This window comes from Erythranthe guttata, chromosome 3 (assembly GCF_056151865.1).
Source record: "Erythranthe guttata isolate IM_541 chromosome 3, IM_541, whole genome shotgun sequence".
Taxonomy (NCBI): domain Eukaryota; kingdom Viridiplantae; phylum Streptophyta; class Magnoliopsida; order Lamiales; family Phrymaceae; genus Erythranthe; species Erythranthe guttata.
The window spans coordinates 15,542,547-15,559,906 of NC_142535.1; the positions used below are offsets into that span (position 1 = coordinate 15,542,547).

At 30.9% G+C, this 17,360-nt stretch overlaps 1 protein-coding gene and 1 long non-coding RNA gene across 2 annotated transcripts; one reads left to right on the forward strand and one right to left on the reverse strand.

Moving 5' to 3' along the window:
- Positions 1-8,483: 8,483 nt before the first annotated feature.
- LOC148771919 (uncharacterized) lies at positions 8,484-9,736 on the reverse strand. Its single transcript, XR_016030549.1, has 2 exons — positions 9,613-9,736; positions 8,484-8,744 (listed from the first exon to the last, which is right to left on the reverse strand). It is a non-coding gene; the product is annotated as an uncharacterized LOC148771919 (long non-coding RNA).
- A 388-nt stretch (positions 9,737-10,124) lies between these two features.
- Positions 10,125-12,979, forward strand: LOC105962988 (mitogen-activated protein kinase homolog NTF3). The gene is made up of 4 exons (XM_012987338.2): positions 10,125-10,241; positions 10,345-10,550; positions 10,916-11,351; positions 12,073-12,979. The coding sequence occupies exons 3-4, from the start codon at positions 10,929-10,931 to the stop codon at positions 12,772-12,774; spliced, it is 1,125 nt and encodes a 374-aa protein (XP_012842792.2). The 5' UTR covers positions 10,125-10,241; positions 10,345-10,550; positions 10,916-10,928; the 3' UTR covers positions 12,775-12,979.
- Positions 12,980-17,360: the final 4,381 nt, after the last annotated feature.

A 17,360-nucleotide genomic window follows, 5' to 3' on the forward strand; every position in this document is an offset into this window, starting at 1 on the left:
AAAATTAACTATAAAATTCCCGATGATCCAAGACATGGTGGCTCTGATACCACTTGTTAGAAATTTATCGTACATACATACGAATTCCCAAGAACCAACATGCTTGAATCAACGAGAATTAAACCTAAACATAAACACGGAAGCGTACCTTACATCATGTAATCGAATCTTCGAATCTCCACCGGATTTGGGACAGGTCTTCCAAAGAATCCGCAGTTCCTTAATTATCTCTCTAACGATGGATTTTAGAAGAGACGGAATGGTTGCGTTTCTTTGGGGACCACGACCCTTTTTATAACTGTAGAGTCCAGTTATATAATAATTGTGATTCAGCCCCATCAATAAATCACAACTAAGCCCTAATTGTCTCTACACATTAGGCCCATAATTATAGTTTAATACCCATAAGTCCAACCCAATAACCTTTATTAGATCACAATTAATTTGGACTTTCTTTAAGATAGCCATACACATTTACGTCACATATGTCAGCCCACATAATTATTGAAATAATTCCAACACTATGGTTGCGAAATTTTATCTTAGGGCTTAAGGCTGTTGACTCAATTGCTAAGCCTTTGAAGATATATTGTGATAATACCGCAGCCGTTTTATTCTCGAAGAATGGAAAGTATTCAAGTGGATCCAAGCACATAGATCTTAAGTACTTGGTTGCTAAAGAAAGAGTCCAGAAACAACAAGTGTCAATAAAAAAATTAAGTACAACTCTTATGGTTGTTGATCCATTAACTAAGTGATTGCCTATAAAGACGTATGATGAACATGTTATTAGAATGGGTCTTTTGAGCCATCCATGATTTGATGAGTTGTGATTGTAATTGACACTTGATTTATTTAATCAAATGTTTATGTTTTCATGTTTCCAATTATGGGTGCACATATTTAACACCCTAACAAGACAAAATTAAAGGGGCTATTATGGATTAGAATAGTAAGGGTTATTAGTGGCGTGATACATAGAAGGGAATATGATGAATGAATCATATGACCGTTATAATTCACATTAATAGCTCAAACTAGTTCTAGTATTAAAGTACTTTATTTACCAATTATGGTAATCAGCTTAATTTTCTTTTAAAATCGCGATCACGTGTCAAATATTTTGTATGAAGAACCCACCGAGTCAAATAATTTTTTAAACTTGTGTTTCTTAAACGGTTCAATGGGCCAAGTGGGAGAATGTTAGTTTTATTTTATTTAATGGCCCATTGACCTTTGTATTTAATTAATTGTGGGTAATTCAATTATGGAATTAATGTTGATTTTATGGTAATTGATTTGTAACGTTGATGGCAAAACGACCATGATGGGTGGGATTTGTCTTCTGCCGTTACAAATCAATCGTGACCCTCTTCTCTCATCTAAAAAAGAATTCACAAGTCTTCTCCTTAGCCATCAGACGCAATTTGAGAATTCCATCAATTACAGAATACTAGTGAATTGTGATATTAGAGAGATAGAGAGAAGAAGGTGTGCGTACGAGTAAGGTTCTCACAAGGAGATTCAGAGGAGGCCTGGCTAGGCTCAGCTTGTAGATTACTATCGACTATCGTCAATCGTTCATCGTCTCTATCGAAATCCATGACGAACGGTATGTCGATAATCCCAATTATGTACTTATGTTCTTAAAATGAATTTGATTTCAAGATTTTGTGATTAAGGTTTTTCTCATAAAGTTAAATAAAAGTCTTTCAAAAAATATATATATATATATATATATATATATATATATATATATATATATATATATATATATATATATATATATATATATATATATATATATATATATATATATATATATTAGAGGGTCAGAGACCGATAACAAGGAAGGAGCAGTAGTTCATCTATTAAAAATATATATATATGTGTGTTTTATGTTAAGAAAAATATTTCTCATTAGTCCAACATAATTAAATATAAGTGTAAATTTCATTTTGCCCCTTTACTTTGGATTGATATAACTTTACTTATTATATTCTCAATTGTATCAATTTAACACCATGTACTTGAAAAATTGTTTCAATGAGGCCCTCTCCGTTAGTTCTTAGACATTTGATCTAAGTCTAAAATTACAAAAAATCACCCCTCCATTTAAATAATTATTAAAAAAAATTAAAAATAAATTGTGGTTGCCGCCGTGGACTATGCTTTCTCGTTGTCTTGAATTTCTTTTTATTTTTTTTTTTGTTTTTTTGTTTTTTAATAATTATTTAAACTGTGAGGGGTGGTGTTTTTGTAATTTTAGAGTTTAGATCAAACGGTGTTAATATTAAATATCTGACGACTAACACCGAGGGCCACATTAAGATAATTTTTCAAGTAAAAGAGGAAAAATCAATACAATCAAGAGTAGAAGAAGATAAAGTAATATCGAGTCAAAATACATATGATAAGTGGAATTTACCCTAAATATAATGTATAAGAATATAATATATTATTATATAATAATCTTGATTGTACACAGCTAATTGATTTTTGGGAAATGCAAAGCCATTAGACTTGCTAGGAATAAAATATATTATTATATAAGTATTAAATATAACTGCAGAATCTTGGTGGAGGTGAAATCAAAGATAAAGTCAAGCATGAGAGAAAGAAATGTACAGTAAAGTGTATATATTATTAATTATATATATATATATATATATATATATATATATATACAAGGTAATTTACTATGTATCGAATTATGTATGGCAACTCTCATCAAAAAAAAATTATGTATGGTAACAAACTAATGTAAAACTAAGGGGTATTTTGGGGATTTCACAAACAATCTAATACGTTCGTATCCCAAATAATAGCGCTAGATTACGGATAGTATTAAGAGAATCACATATTACATTATCATGATCAATTTTATCAACCTTAATCAACGTTCCCACGTGGCGGAACAATATTTACCCGGTGTATTTCATAATTGCCTCTTGTGACTATTTAAAAAAAAAAAGAAAAAAAAAAGATTGCCGATTATGTAAAAGAAAATTTACTTTCTTTTTCTCCTTTTCATTTCCGTCTGCACGAATATATTGTTCACCCGATTCGAGCCATTATCATAGTACATTGCAATCACAATGAACTTGATTTATATGCTCAACTTATTTCAGACCGCAAATATTAATCCACTGGTACACCGATAAAATTATCAACGGAATTTTGTTTGAATATCTCGAGGAGCATATTTATTGTGCAATTTGGTGAGAGACTGAATTCCTTCGGGTGCGTATTGTAAAATCGGGTATAAGGCCATTTTTTGAATAACTAAAGTCCTAGTAAATTACTTACTCCACACATTTTGTTTTGGTTCATGTATTGATTGATGATTGAGGTTGGGTTGGTATTTTATTAGGTATATGTTTGATCATCTTATCTTACTTGAGTCTTACACTCTTGTTTGTGGATTCCACATATTTCGACTTAAATTACGGAAAAGTTTTTCGACTCCCCCACCGCCCAAGGGGAAAAATATAAAATAATAATTTCAAAATAAAATAAAAACGAAAGCGAAAATGAAACATCAACAAGATGTTTGGTTAAGCTAATAAGATGTTAAAAAAAAATTATAAGCTCTTCTAGAGTGTTTAGTATTTAAAAAAAAAAAAAAAAAACCCGTTGAACTCATTATCTAAGCACTTTAAAAATTAGTTCTAAAAATAAAATGTAACAATTTATCAACTCTTAAAACATTTTATCAGACATAATATGTCATCAGCTCTTAAAACAAGAAAAGAAAAAAAAGAGAGAGAGAATCAATTTGAAGAAAGAGAATAATAGAGAATATGAATGGGGTTGAGTAAATGGACTATTGCCAGAATTTAGTTTTGGGTCTGGATTGAAATTGATTTTGATTTAATACTTTTGTACTTCAATGATTTTTTTGTATAATATTTAAAATTCGAAATGGAGTGTGAGTGAGACTGCACTATATATTGTAAATTACTACATCTTAATAATTATAATCATTTTTATGTACAATTAGTGATGTTGAGTGCTGTCCAAAAGCTAAAAGGTTTTTATGACATTAATTGATGTTAATTGCCGACTCAGCAGCATTCGTTGTGTCGGGTAATTTTCAGTTTGGAGGTTAGGAAACTATCATTATTATTATTATTATTATTATTATTATTATTATTATTATTATTATTATTATTATTATTATTATTATTATTATTATTATTATTATTATTATTATTCTCCTATCCACATAAGTAACAAATCCTAGTAATTTTGGAGAATAAAAATAAATAAAACGAGACATTCCTAATATCCTAATTTTGTAGAATATTATATATCGGATTGAGTGATTTATCAATAAAAAGTTCAGATTGCTCTCCTCGTGGATGTATGATTACTTCTCAATTCGAACCATGTAAATTCTTTGAATGATTTAAAAAATTGTTCGTTCCAATTATCAATCACTTTAGAATTCAAATGTTACGTAAAACTTTTTTTTTTTTCAATTTTGCCGTTATTGCTAGTAAATTATTTCAAATATTAATTCTCACAAATATAAGAATTTCTTTTATTTTTTTTACCCATTCTCCACGGGCTTGTAAGTTTGAGAATATTGGGCCTCAGCTTCTTTAAAGACAATTTTAAAACAAGCCCATTAGAATTTAATAATAAGTCCATATTGTCTCATTAATGAAATTCACATTTTCCTTTAAAAAAAAATAGTTTAAGGTAGCCAATTCATAACTCACAACTAATGCTTTGATTTTTTTTCTAAAGTTTTCTATTTATAGAATTGATTGAAGCATCAAATAATCTTGACCGGGGTCATGCCTCAACACCCTAACGATTTTATATGACTATATATCTCTTAAGAAAAGAAAAAAAAAAAAGTTGACTACTCATATTACAAAGAAAAGAAAAATTTAAAGTAATTTTGAATTCCTACTAAATTTGAGTAAATTTCTTAACTACTTGTGTATTTAGCTTTAGCTTGTGACTTGATCAAAATTATATTATACTTATGTAACACGATTTATGAGAATGATTGATAAGACTTTATTGACAAAGATAGTTTTCAAGAATAAGTAAGTACCTTTGCTTGCTTCTTAATACATATAGATATATATAAATGTATATAGATATAGTTACTTAAACAATTATTTTTTATTTAATATTTGACTAGTTGAGTAATTTTTTCGGGTCGATCATAATTATATAAAAAAAATGATTTTTTATGAAGATTTATCGAAAATTTGAGAATTAAACCTCCCATATTACAATTAGGGTTAAATACAAAAACATCCCTGTACTATGGAGTTTGTATCAAATACCCCCCTGTACTACACATAAATACAAAAACCCCCCTCACATTACATTTTTTTTAAATATGACGAAAATACCCCTACTCAAGCATTTATTTTATATATATATATATATATATATATATATATATATATATATATATATATATATATATATATATATATATATATATAAAAGGGTTTGTTTGAGCCATTTTCAGTCAATTTTACGTGGAAAATTTTGGTATTTATATTTTTTTCTCCAAAACATCTAATTGCTTATATTTTTTTAATTTTCTGATAAAAACCTTTTATTTTTGTAATTTTGAGTTTCTTCATTTTTTTTTCTTACATGTCTTCCGGTAGTTCAAACATCATAAGATTACAAACATCTTTACAATCCTATGATTGTTGAGAATTTGAACTACCGGAAAAAATAAAAGGTTTTATTGAGAAAAAAAAAACTAAGTAATTTAATGTTTTGGAGAAAGAAAATATAAATATCAAAATTTCCCAAGTAAAATTGACCGAAAATATTAAAAATATAGTGGAAAATGACTCAAACAAACCATTTAATTTATAGGCTAAGCAAGGGTATTTTCGTCATATTTTGAAAAAAATGTAATATGAGGAGGTTTTTTGTATTTATGTGTAGTACAGGGGGGTATTTGATACAAACTCCATAGTACAGGGGTGTTTTTGTATTTAACCCTTACAATTATAATGTTGAGCTATCATAAAGTTTTGTTATATTATTTTGATTAATTTAATTTTAATAATTTTGCTTATTTGATAAATTTCTGAGATATACTAATCAAATTAAATCTACCGACCTATAAAAATAGGTAAAATATTATTGCACGTGGATGAAGAAATCAACGGTTGGGATCATCCAATTCCAAACCCTATGGTCAAATCCTACAATTACAAATAATAAATTGAATAATTTATTGAGCCTCCAAGCAATACTGAGGGAAAACACCAATACGTCGCCGTTTCAGGACCCACCTCCTCTGGACGGTGTCGTACGCATCTACTTGACAAGTTGGGGATTATGAATTTTTAATACAATTTTCAGGATTTAATTAGCTTAATTCAGTTGTATCTATCTACAAATTATTTGATTTGACCTAGTTTAATTGTTGTACACAATTGAATTAGCTTAATTAATTTTGAGTACACAACTTTGATTAGTACGATACAGCTATGGCTAATTAGTCAAATGGTGTACACTCTTAGCCCACAGCAAAATTATCATTATAGTTAAATGATCTTATGACGATGAACTTGTAAGCATGGACACAATGAAATGGGAAAACTAACACGGGGGAACATTATTTTCCAAAAAAAATTGGATACAGGAGTATAAGACAAACGTGTAAATATTAAAAATATAAGGGTACTATCCATAATTTCTGAAAAATATTATATATAATTTCTCAATTATATATTTGTATAAACAAGTTATATATAATTTAGAAGTTCAATCCGAATTATCATTCCACAAATTACTTACGGAGCATATACATTTATTTTAGTATGGAATTAACATCTACAAAATTTATGAAAACACCACTAGAACTGAAAAAAAAAAAATATATAAAATTCAATATTTCTTTCAAGTGCATGCAATTCCGACTCTTTATTTAAAACGGGTTTTGGATGGAAATGCGTTTCCATTTTTATTAGTGCCAGAAACATCCTCAATTTTTTTAAATATTTACGAAAAAAACCCTGAAACATTTTCAACATAAGTCATTGCATTTCAATTTCCTAACGTGGAAATGTGTATGTAGAGAAGTTTTCGTGCATCATAGCTGTTAACAAATTAAGAAACTTCAAAAATTTACTTTCGATGCCATCCTTAGCAAAAAAAGAAGGGTCTATTAGAGATAACCCCCTTAAACATTCAAATAATAGGGGTAGACCCAAATTTATATTTGCCATTTTGATAACAGTCCAAACTTTTCATAATTACATAATTACCCTCAATCAAATCCCACAAAACCCGTTACTTTACCTTTTGAAATAAAATCAAATCCCTTCTTATTTTCCCGTTAAATCACTATCATCCCAAACCCAGTATCGTATAAACTGCAAAACCTCCCAGAACAACTTCCCGGTACAGCCGATTGAAAGGGGAAGACGTCTGCACTGCCGTGAAACGACGATTTTCGTGCACTCCGAGCAAGCTGTCGTAGGTACGTCGTCGCCACTCGCTGAATCGCTATCATCCATCGATTTGTTGATATGTTTTGGCTAAATCGACTATCATGTTTGTGTAATTGCAGATCTGTTATAATCGCATACCGAATTCGAGCACTAAATTGGTGATATTGCAACAATTGATGGGCAGGACATCCACCAGAAGTGATATCGTCGTTGGCCGCCGCCGTCGCCGTCGCCGTCGCCGTCACTGCTCCAATCTAGGGTTACTCAAATCTAGGATTACTCAAATCTAGGGTTTTGATAATTCTTCGGCCCATAGTTGATTAACGAGATGCATAGTCGAATTACATCTGTATTAATATACTATCCCATATCATTTAATAGACTATCCCACTGGTATTATTTTACTATGGATCTCGTTAATCGACTATGGGCCGAAGAATCATCAAAACCCTAGATTTGAGAAGTGACGGCGGCGGATTTGTGTTTTAAAATTAATAGACTATATCATATCTTTTAATAGACTATCACATGTATCTAATTCGACTATGGGTTTAGTTAATTGACTATTGGAAAAATAATAATATATATGGAAACTGAATAATATGTTTGTTTGAAATACTAATCAATTAGGGTAATTTTCCTTATTATATGAAAACGATTAAGGTAAATAATAATATATATGAAAAATAATAATATATATGGAAACTGAATAATATATTTGTTTGAAATACTAATCAATTAGGGTAATTTTCCTTATATCATGTAATAGACTATCTTATTGATCTAATTCGACTATGGATCTCGTTAATCGACTATGGATCCCGTATTATTCAACCACATAGTATATTAATAATTTCAATATAGTACATTGATCTGCTATGATAGTATATTACGGTTATAGTAGTGATATGAATTGTGTTACAAACAATATACCACTGAAATGACAAGAACATTGAGAACAACACCAACGTAAAGTATTCCAACATAACCAATAAAATAGTACATTAATAATCTCATAATTTCAATCTAGGGTTTTGATAAAATACATAAAACACATCATAACACAATCAAACCAATATGTCGAGTTAAAACTCTAGTACATTAATAATCTCATAATAGTATAATAAAATGATAATGGTAGTATCATACGGTATTCATAATAGTATACTACTGTATTACAACGGTTTAAAACTTAACCGAAGTTACCGAGCCATTACATCGTAAACACCTCTTTATAGCAACCAACCCACCAAACCTCAACAAAATCCGTACGAAATTCGCCATCGAAAAAACCTAAAATCATGAAACAAAATAAAAAATGCAGAATACTAAAAAATGATTAAATAGACTGCAAATACATTTGAATGACAATACATTAATATCATAAAAAATAAACTTAAAATGCAAAATCCATACGCTAATTTAAAAAAGACTACGAACTATATTTTAATGTACTACCAACACACTTAAATCGGCTGTTATAAACAAATAAACCAACTATCGATCGGGATCAAAAACATGAACTCGACCACAGCGGACAATTATTCCGATTATTGCATAAACCAACTACGAAGCTTATATAAAACAACTCTGGTCCGATCTGCGTGAACCATCCTCTTCTAACTCTGTCAATCCTCTTCCAAACAAACATCATCCGCCAAAAATAACGATGTATATATTAATATGATACGACATTAAAAATGCAGAATACTAAAAAATATATTAATATGATCAAAAATAAACTTAAAATGCAAAATTCATACGATAACTTAAAAAATACTACGAAATATATTTTAATGTACTACCCAGCGTCCTAAAATCCGCTGTTATAAACAAATAAACTAACTATCGACCGGGATCAGACTCATGAACTCCACGACAGCGGACAGTTATTTCAATTAATGCGTAAACCAACTACGATGTTCATATAAAACAACTCTGGTCCGATATGCGTGAACCATCCTCATCTAACTCTATCAATCATCTTCCAAACAAACATCATCCGCCAAAAATAACGATGTATATATGACGGAATAATTTTGTTAAAAAACGTTCTACTTAATAGAATCAAGTATCAACACAACTCTTAAAAATTTCTAACCACCGTAATCGACAATCCTAGACATTGAGCGAAAAATAAAAACGAATAACGCATTCATACCCGGTTAACAACGTCCAACAACGAACGCTCAAATTCGATCCTATTTCAACGACGGTGCAGAAATCTTCAAAGACGATAAAAAACTGCTGGAACGCTGAAGAGAACCTTCGAAAAATATTGTACACGATTTGATATAACGGCCAATGATCTCACGTAATTTTATTCCGTGATTTTAGGCAACGTAGTAAAGGAAATAAATGCCGTTTAAAAATAAAACAGGGGTATTAAAGGAAAATTATATAATATATTTTGCCAAGTTGGCAAAATTGGGTCTATCTCAAAAAGGGGAAAAAAAATTGGATCTACCTCATTAAAAAATATGAACAAGGGGGTTATCCCTAATAAACCCAAAAAAGAAAAAGGAATTAATTTATCCTCAAATAGAATTAGGAAGGTCAAAATTTTAAAATTACCTCTCAATTTTCTTAATTTTTTTTTAATAATAAATAGCCAAAAATGAAATAAAAAATAAAAAAGAAAGAAAAAGCAAAAAAAGAAAGAAAAATTAGCCCATCATGAGTGATCCCACAGTCTCTGCGCATGATGGCGACCATATAACGAACCACAATATTTATTATTTAATAATAATTGAAATATCTTCTTCTCCCTTCAGAACGATGCAATATTTAGTTACGTCGTGATATTTATTTATTTATTTTATTATTTTTATTAATTGCAGTGAAATATATCATCACAACAAAATCTCTGACGTAATTTCATTTTTGTTAGCAGATCTTCAATTGAAGATCGATTCAATTCAATTTCCAGAAACTTCAGCTCACCCCTTCCTTCGAGGGTTGATTGACTGAGTTCTTCGCAATATTTCGATCAATCAAGCTTCGATTTTGTCAGAATTTGGGGATTTTATGGAAATTAATCAAGTGTTTTGCGCCATGTGATCCGATTTGAAGCAATTTCTGCAAAACTTTTCTGCAAAAGTAAGTATTTTTTTTTCCCCAATTTGCCTTTTGCTTCGTAATTAATCAAGAGTATTGGGTTTTCTACTGTGTTTTTAATTTATGCCTTGGAATTTTCGGAAGTAAAGTAAATGGAAAATTCCATCTGTGTGAGCCCTATTTGTCTGCGTGTGTGTGAGCACTCAGGGTTTACCCTTTTTAGTGTGTGTATTTACTTTAATTTCGTGTATCTATACTTTTGTGGTGTGCTTGAAGTATTAGCAGAAAAAATGATGAGACAACATATGAAGAACTTATGATCCTGTTTCTTTTTTAAGAACTTGTTTAATGGTGCTTCTAACTTAATTTAATTTAATTTAATTTTTTGTTTTGTTTCGATAATCTAGTTAAAAGTACAGCATGGCAACTCCAGTAGAACCTCCAAACGGGGTTCGGTCGATAGGAAAGCATTACTACTCCATGTGGCAGACACTCTTCGAGATCGACACAAAGTACGTTCCGATCAAGCCCATCGGCCGCGGGGCCTACGGCATCGTCTGTTCTTCGATAAACAGAGAAACGAACGAGAAAGTCGCCATCAAGAAAATACACAACGCCTTTGAAAACAGTATAGACGCAATGAGAACTCTGCGCGAACTGAAGCTCCTGAGGCATCTTAGGCATGAGAATGTGATTGGCCTGAAAGACGTGATGATGCCTGTGAATAAACGGAGCTTTAAGGACGTGTACTTGGTTTACGAGCTTATGGATACGGATTTGCATCAGATTATTAAATCTTCTCAATCGCTTTCGAATGACCATTGCCAGTATTTCATCTTCCAGGTACTTTTTTTCCTTTCTCGTAAGCAAAGCTTCGTAAATGATTCGTTCGTAATATATAGTAAAAGTTCTCTTGGCGCGCTGTCAGTGTTATACTACTCCGAAAACTAACAAGTATGCATATAATTTTTATTTTTGTAAAGAAAAGGAGGGGGGCCATGGCCCCCTCCCCTGTTGCCCTCCGCTGCCTGCTAGTATGTTTGTAATTTGGAAGATTATATCGGCAGCAAATATAAAAATCAAGATAACTCTAATTTAGAGTTCTTTGATCACCTATACCCTTTTTTCTTGAAGAAAAATTAAGCAATTACTATGATGCCCTTCTGTATCGTGCTTGAAATGTTGGGAGCTATTTTTACTCCAATAACGAATGTTTGTTTAATTTCGTCATCATCCAATATTCTTTAGCCATAAAAAGATTCAGGAGACCTAAGATAGTAAGTACTACATTCGTTTTCATATTAAGTGTTGTTTAAGGTTGTTTCATACTGATTAAGAAATGCATTATACAACATTTGATTTTTGAGGAAAAAAGTTCTTATTTGACAACTTTATGCATTTATGGCTTTTCATTTTCTCTTATTAATCATTTGTTAAAATTGGAAAAGAAAAAAAAAACTGTCCTACTTTAAAACACTTAATATGGGGAAAAAATAGTATCGACTATCGAGCATTGATTTATTTTTATTTTGTAACTATTTTGAATTTTTGTCACTTCATGCAGTTACTAAGAGGCCTGAAATACCTCCACTCGGCAAACATCCTCCACCGCGACCTAAAACCCGGAAACCTCCTCATAAACGCAAACTGCGACCTCAAAATATGCGATTTCGGGCTGGCCCGCACAAGCGCAACCAAAACGGGCCAATTCATGACGGAGTACGTGGTCACGCGCTGGTACCGGGCCCCGGAGCTCCTCCTCAGCTGTGATAACTACGGCACCTCCATCGACATTTGGTCCGTCGGCTGCATCTTCGCCGAGCTACTCGGCCGCAAGCCACTTTTTCCGGGCACCGAGTGCCTCAACCAGCTCAAGTTGATAGTCAACACCCTCGGAAGTCAACGGGAGGAAAATTTAGGGTTTATCGATAACCCTAAGGCGAGGAGGTACATACAGTCACTCCCTTACTCGCATGGGGCCCACTTCTCGAGGCTCTATCCGAACGCAGATCCATTGGCGATTGATCTTTTGGGGAAGATGCTCGTTTTCGACCCAACAAAGAGGATTAGCGTGAGTGAAGCGCTAAGGCACCCGTATGTGGCGGCGCTGTGCGATGGGCGGTTCGATGTGACTGCTGAGGTGGAGGTTGGTGATCTTGAGATTGATGAGGATTTGGGGGCGGAGATGATAAGGGAGATGATGTGGAAGGAGATACTGCATTACCATCCGGAAGGTTCTGGAATCGAGTTCGAGGTCGGCGTTTGATTTTTGTTTTTTTTTCCGAGAATAATGAGAAACAAATGGATGAGCAGTTTGGGCAGGTAATATGCTTTTCTTCTTGTAATGTATTTATGGGCTAGAACTTGGTTATGGCAAAAAAGCCTTCTACTGTTTTGTTTGTACATATTGTATGTCTGTTTTGTATGCCTCAAAACTTTGTCTTTGTATATTAGTGATTAATATTATCAGATGAGAGTCTATAGGACATGTTGATTATTTTTATTTTTTTTAGTTTTTGTATAATAATTAGCGTAAATTACGGGCACTTCACGAGGTAAGGTCAAATTACGACAAAACTCTCCTAATGTTTGGGTAATTACAACCTCACCCTTCAATTATAAATCTTCTTACACGTCCACCCTTATGGTGACAAATTCAATAGAATCTTCCAGATTCCGTGGAATGTTCTCTAGTTTGTTCGTGTTGTGCAAAAATACAGTTTCTGATGCACTGCAATCAGATATTTACAAGCCAATAGACACATCTTATGATCATCTTGTTTCAAAATATGGAGCTTGAATGTGGTAAAATGGGTACAAATTAGAAAATATTCCACATAATCTAGAAGATTCCACTAAACTTAATACCTCAAGGGTGGACGTGTAAGAAGATTCATAATCGAGCAATAATTATAATTACTTAAATATGAGGGTTTTTTTTTGTAATTTGATCTTATCATCACGAAGCGAGACTATAATAAACTCTTTAAGAATATTTTAATATTTGGGCCGAGGCCCATCACTATGTGTACATTTCAATTTGCAACACAGAAGGATAAAAAATGGGCAGCATTCTAAATTGGCAGCTTAAGTATTTGAAAGCAAACACTTTTCGTAATGTCTTTATTGAAGCCACCGCTTCTGGTCTTCTTCAAACTTCAAATGCTCCACTTTTTATCTACTTCTATTTTATTTTATTTATATTTATTTAACCTTTAAAAAAAAATAAGTTTATTAGTAGTCATTACAACACGTGCTCGTCGTCGATTGTACTGATTTAACATTATGACATAATTTACAGCCGAATGGGATGATCTAACGGTTCGAACAAGTGAACTTGTATTAATCGACTCAAGTTCGAATTCCCTTATCAACGATCACTAGGTCGAGTTTGGTTTACGTCTCTCGTATAATTTGCAAACTATTATACGAGAGTGTAGATTTACCCAGTGTACTTATATTGTTGACTGCGAATTCCTTATTAAGATAAAACAAAGAATTACAAAAGGAATATGAGCGAAATTTCGAGACTTTTAACACTTAACAGTTAACACTCCCATATATAGGACAAGAATAGTCAAAATTAGCAACAAATGATTAAATTAAAGTCAAACTATTTTATTCTTGATTGGTTTATTTATAACTAGAAATTAGATATTCAAAATCAAATACAATAGGCGACAGCCTTGGAGGTGCATTGTATGCGGTCATGAAGAAAACAAAAAAATAAAAATAATAATAAAAAATTAAAAAATAATTGGAATAAATAGCCATAAATAGAGACAGACAGCCCACAAATATATAATATCACCTTATAAAAAATGATACAAAAAACAAAATGTCGATAAGAATAATTTTGTCCGCAGAAAGCAAATATTGAAAAATATACAAATCTTGTTGGCCTAATGGAGGACCAAATAATAAGTTTTTTGAATATAATTAAAATGAAATAACTATATATTGAGTAAATATTTTAATTCAACGAGTAAAAATACCCATACCAAAGCCAATTGTTATTTAATTTCCTGTTTGGTTGAATGATAGATCATAAAATAGTACCAAAAAATTTAATCCCGCATGCTGAGAAACAGTTTATTGTTTTTCAAATTAAATCTCTTTTCAGAATATTAATTAATGAAAATATATAATAAACTTTATCTTTGTGAGTTCTGTACTTAGAACTGTTTTGTGGTGGAACCTACATCACTACTCTATGGATAATATGAACCGGATTTATCACATATATATACAATTGAATTATATTTCAATATAATTGACATTTTTCTATTATTATTATTATTATTATTATTATTATTATTATTATTATTATTATTATTATTATTATTATTATTATTATTATTATTATTATTATGTGACATCCAATCGACATTTTAGTCATCTCCTTTACTCTAAAGTTTCTTATTTTAATTAGTGGTGTAATTAGTGGAGTCTTGTACACCATATATAGCCTTATTATGATGCATTATATGAGTCTAGAGAGAGATATACTCTGAGAGAGATTTTTTTTTCTTTCTTTTCTGGGGGCGGGACCCACCCCAAGCATACTTATATGTACGCCCCTACTGTATGAGATATTTTTTTACTGTTGAGAATTAATGTAATGTACAACTCTTGATCAATGATATCGTGCTCGTGCATTTGGTGGATGTAAGCTCTTATTGAGTCGAACCAAGTTAAATGATACGACCCAACATTATGGAATAGGATAGTTAGATTAGAATTGCAACTTAATTGAGTTCTTTTTCCTTACGTATTATTTAGTTGATAGGATTCCTTTTATTTCTTAGTTAGTATTTATCTTTTCATGGTTTTCCTAGGTCATTAGGACTCTATTAGTTTAGTATAAATATAAGCACGTAGGTTTAGGATTAATTAGGCAGAATAATAAAACTCTTTTCTTAGTATTTTCTTGCAAATTGCGTAGAAAACACTGTCGATACTTTTGAGATCGCATCATTAATTTTGATAAAAATCTATCTGTAATAACATTCACCCAATGTACCATAGAAAAAACCTGATCATAGCATACCTAAAGCAAAATAAAGATTGTTGAAAATAATTTTCATGTAGATAGAGAGGTATTAGTAGTTAGTAGACATCACCAAATATAGATATATAGCATGTGCAAAGATACGAAAATGACATGTTAACTTAAACTTTTTGGTGTGCCTTTGGAATGAAGCAATTTTACCATATTGGATATATATACATATATATACACAAATTATTTATGAGAAATATGGCTTTAGGACCTAATTGGGCACGTACAAGTCATGTTACAAAGTTATATTTATATGTATATGTATAGTGGGATTTTGCATCTACCTTTAACTTATTGCCTTTGGGTTTAAGTAGATAGTACTCTCAATTGACCACTCATAAATAGTAACCATGGTTGCTTTTTTTTTTTTTCTTCTCTAAGTTAAATTGTAACCATGGTTAAACTTTAGAAAACAATACATATGGGTAATTGAAAGAAAAATAAAAATTCAGGGGGCGTAGCCATGTAATTCGACCCTTAAAAGAGAGTTAAATTAGAAGCGAACACTCTAAGAGAAAAATTGAGTTGAATTACACGGACTGCGACATGCAATTATTGTACGTCGATTATGATCCACATCTTTTTTTCTGTTGTGGGAGAAATTTTATTCGAGAATAATGGGCGAGAATAATGGACTGTAACTCCGTGGGTTTTTTTTTCATTTGAAAAAATTAGGAGCGAGATATATCGCAAAGCGAAATAAAATTTGACTAATTGAGATTTATGTATGATGTACAATTTGCATAGAGTTTCCATTGATTTTTTTTTAAAAGAAAAGTGTATATAAATAATGAGATAAATAGAATAGAAGACCTTTAAAAATGGCTTTATTTGAGTAGTAGCTCAAATTTATACAAAAAATGATTTAAGTAAAGCTGAAAATAGATACTGAAGCCATAACCACCGCTTTACCTTTGGGCAGGTAGGTAGGCCTCTCATTTCCCGACCCTACAAAACCGACCATTTTGCTTTTTTCTTTCTTCCACTTTTTATTTATTTATTTATAAATGTATATAATATTACTTTAAATAAATAAATAAAAAGGAAAATCATAAGTTCTCTATAATTACGATTCTAGGATAATTGATAAGGCAATGAGGATGTAATTTTACCCCATTGGCTTTATGTATGATAAGCAACTCTTATTTTCATCATAAGCAAATAAGGCATATAAAAGCTCCATATTTTATTAACTTTATACATATTTAAAAGAAAAGGAAAGAAATCTTTTTTTTGTTTTTTTGCCGGATTAGAAGCACCAGATTATGAACTTTTTTCTGCATATAATATGTTTTAAGGTATCTGCAAAACAAACGTTTCTCATAAAATAAGTTGCTTTAAACTGTAATTAAAAACACATATGTACCTGTTTTTCTATTTTAATTGATTTTCCAGCTAATTTGCTAACACTTCAAATTTAAAAAATAATCACTTAATTAACTTAACTTACAATCACGAACTTTTGCTTTTAAATAAAGTTCTGCAAACATCATCTATGACGATTGTTCTAATAAATTTATTATGTTTACTTAAATTGATGTGACAAGATATACTACCTAAAATGAATACGCAATGTTTTTGGTAAAGAAGGTGAGATGTAGTTATAAGATATGATGACATCTCAAATTAATTATATTATTAGTGTTAAGTTAATATTTTCATAAGAAGAGTATATTCTTTTAAAACCAAAGAATCTCATCGATTCTTCGTCTTTTATCATGAATTGATGTAATATGTGAATGATATTTTCTTTATTGATGGTTACATCTTTTGTCTCTTTTTCCTCGTTC

Coding starts and splice junctions, on each gene's coding strand:
- LOC105962988 (XM_012987338.2), top strand. CDS start 10,929: ATGGCAACTCCAGTAGAACCTCCAAACGGGGTTCGGTCGATAGGAAAG. Junction 11,352..12,072: donor GCCAGTATTTCATCTTCCAG/GTACTTTTTTTC, acceptor CACTTCATGCAG/TTACTAAGAGGCCTGAAATA.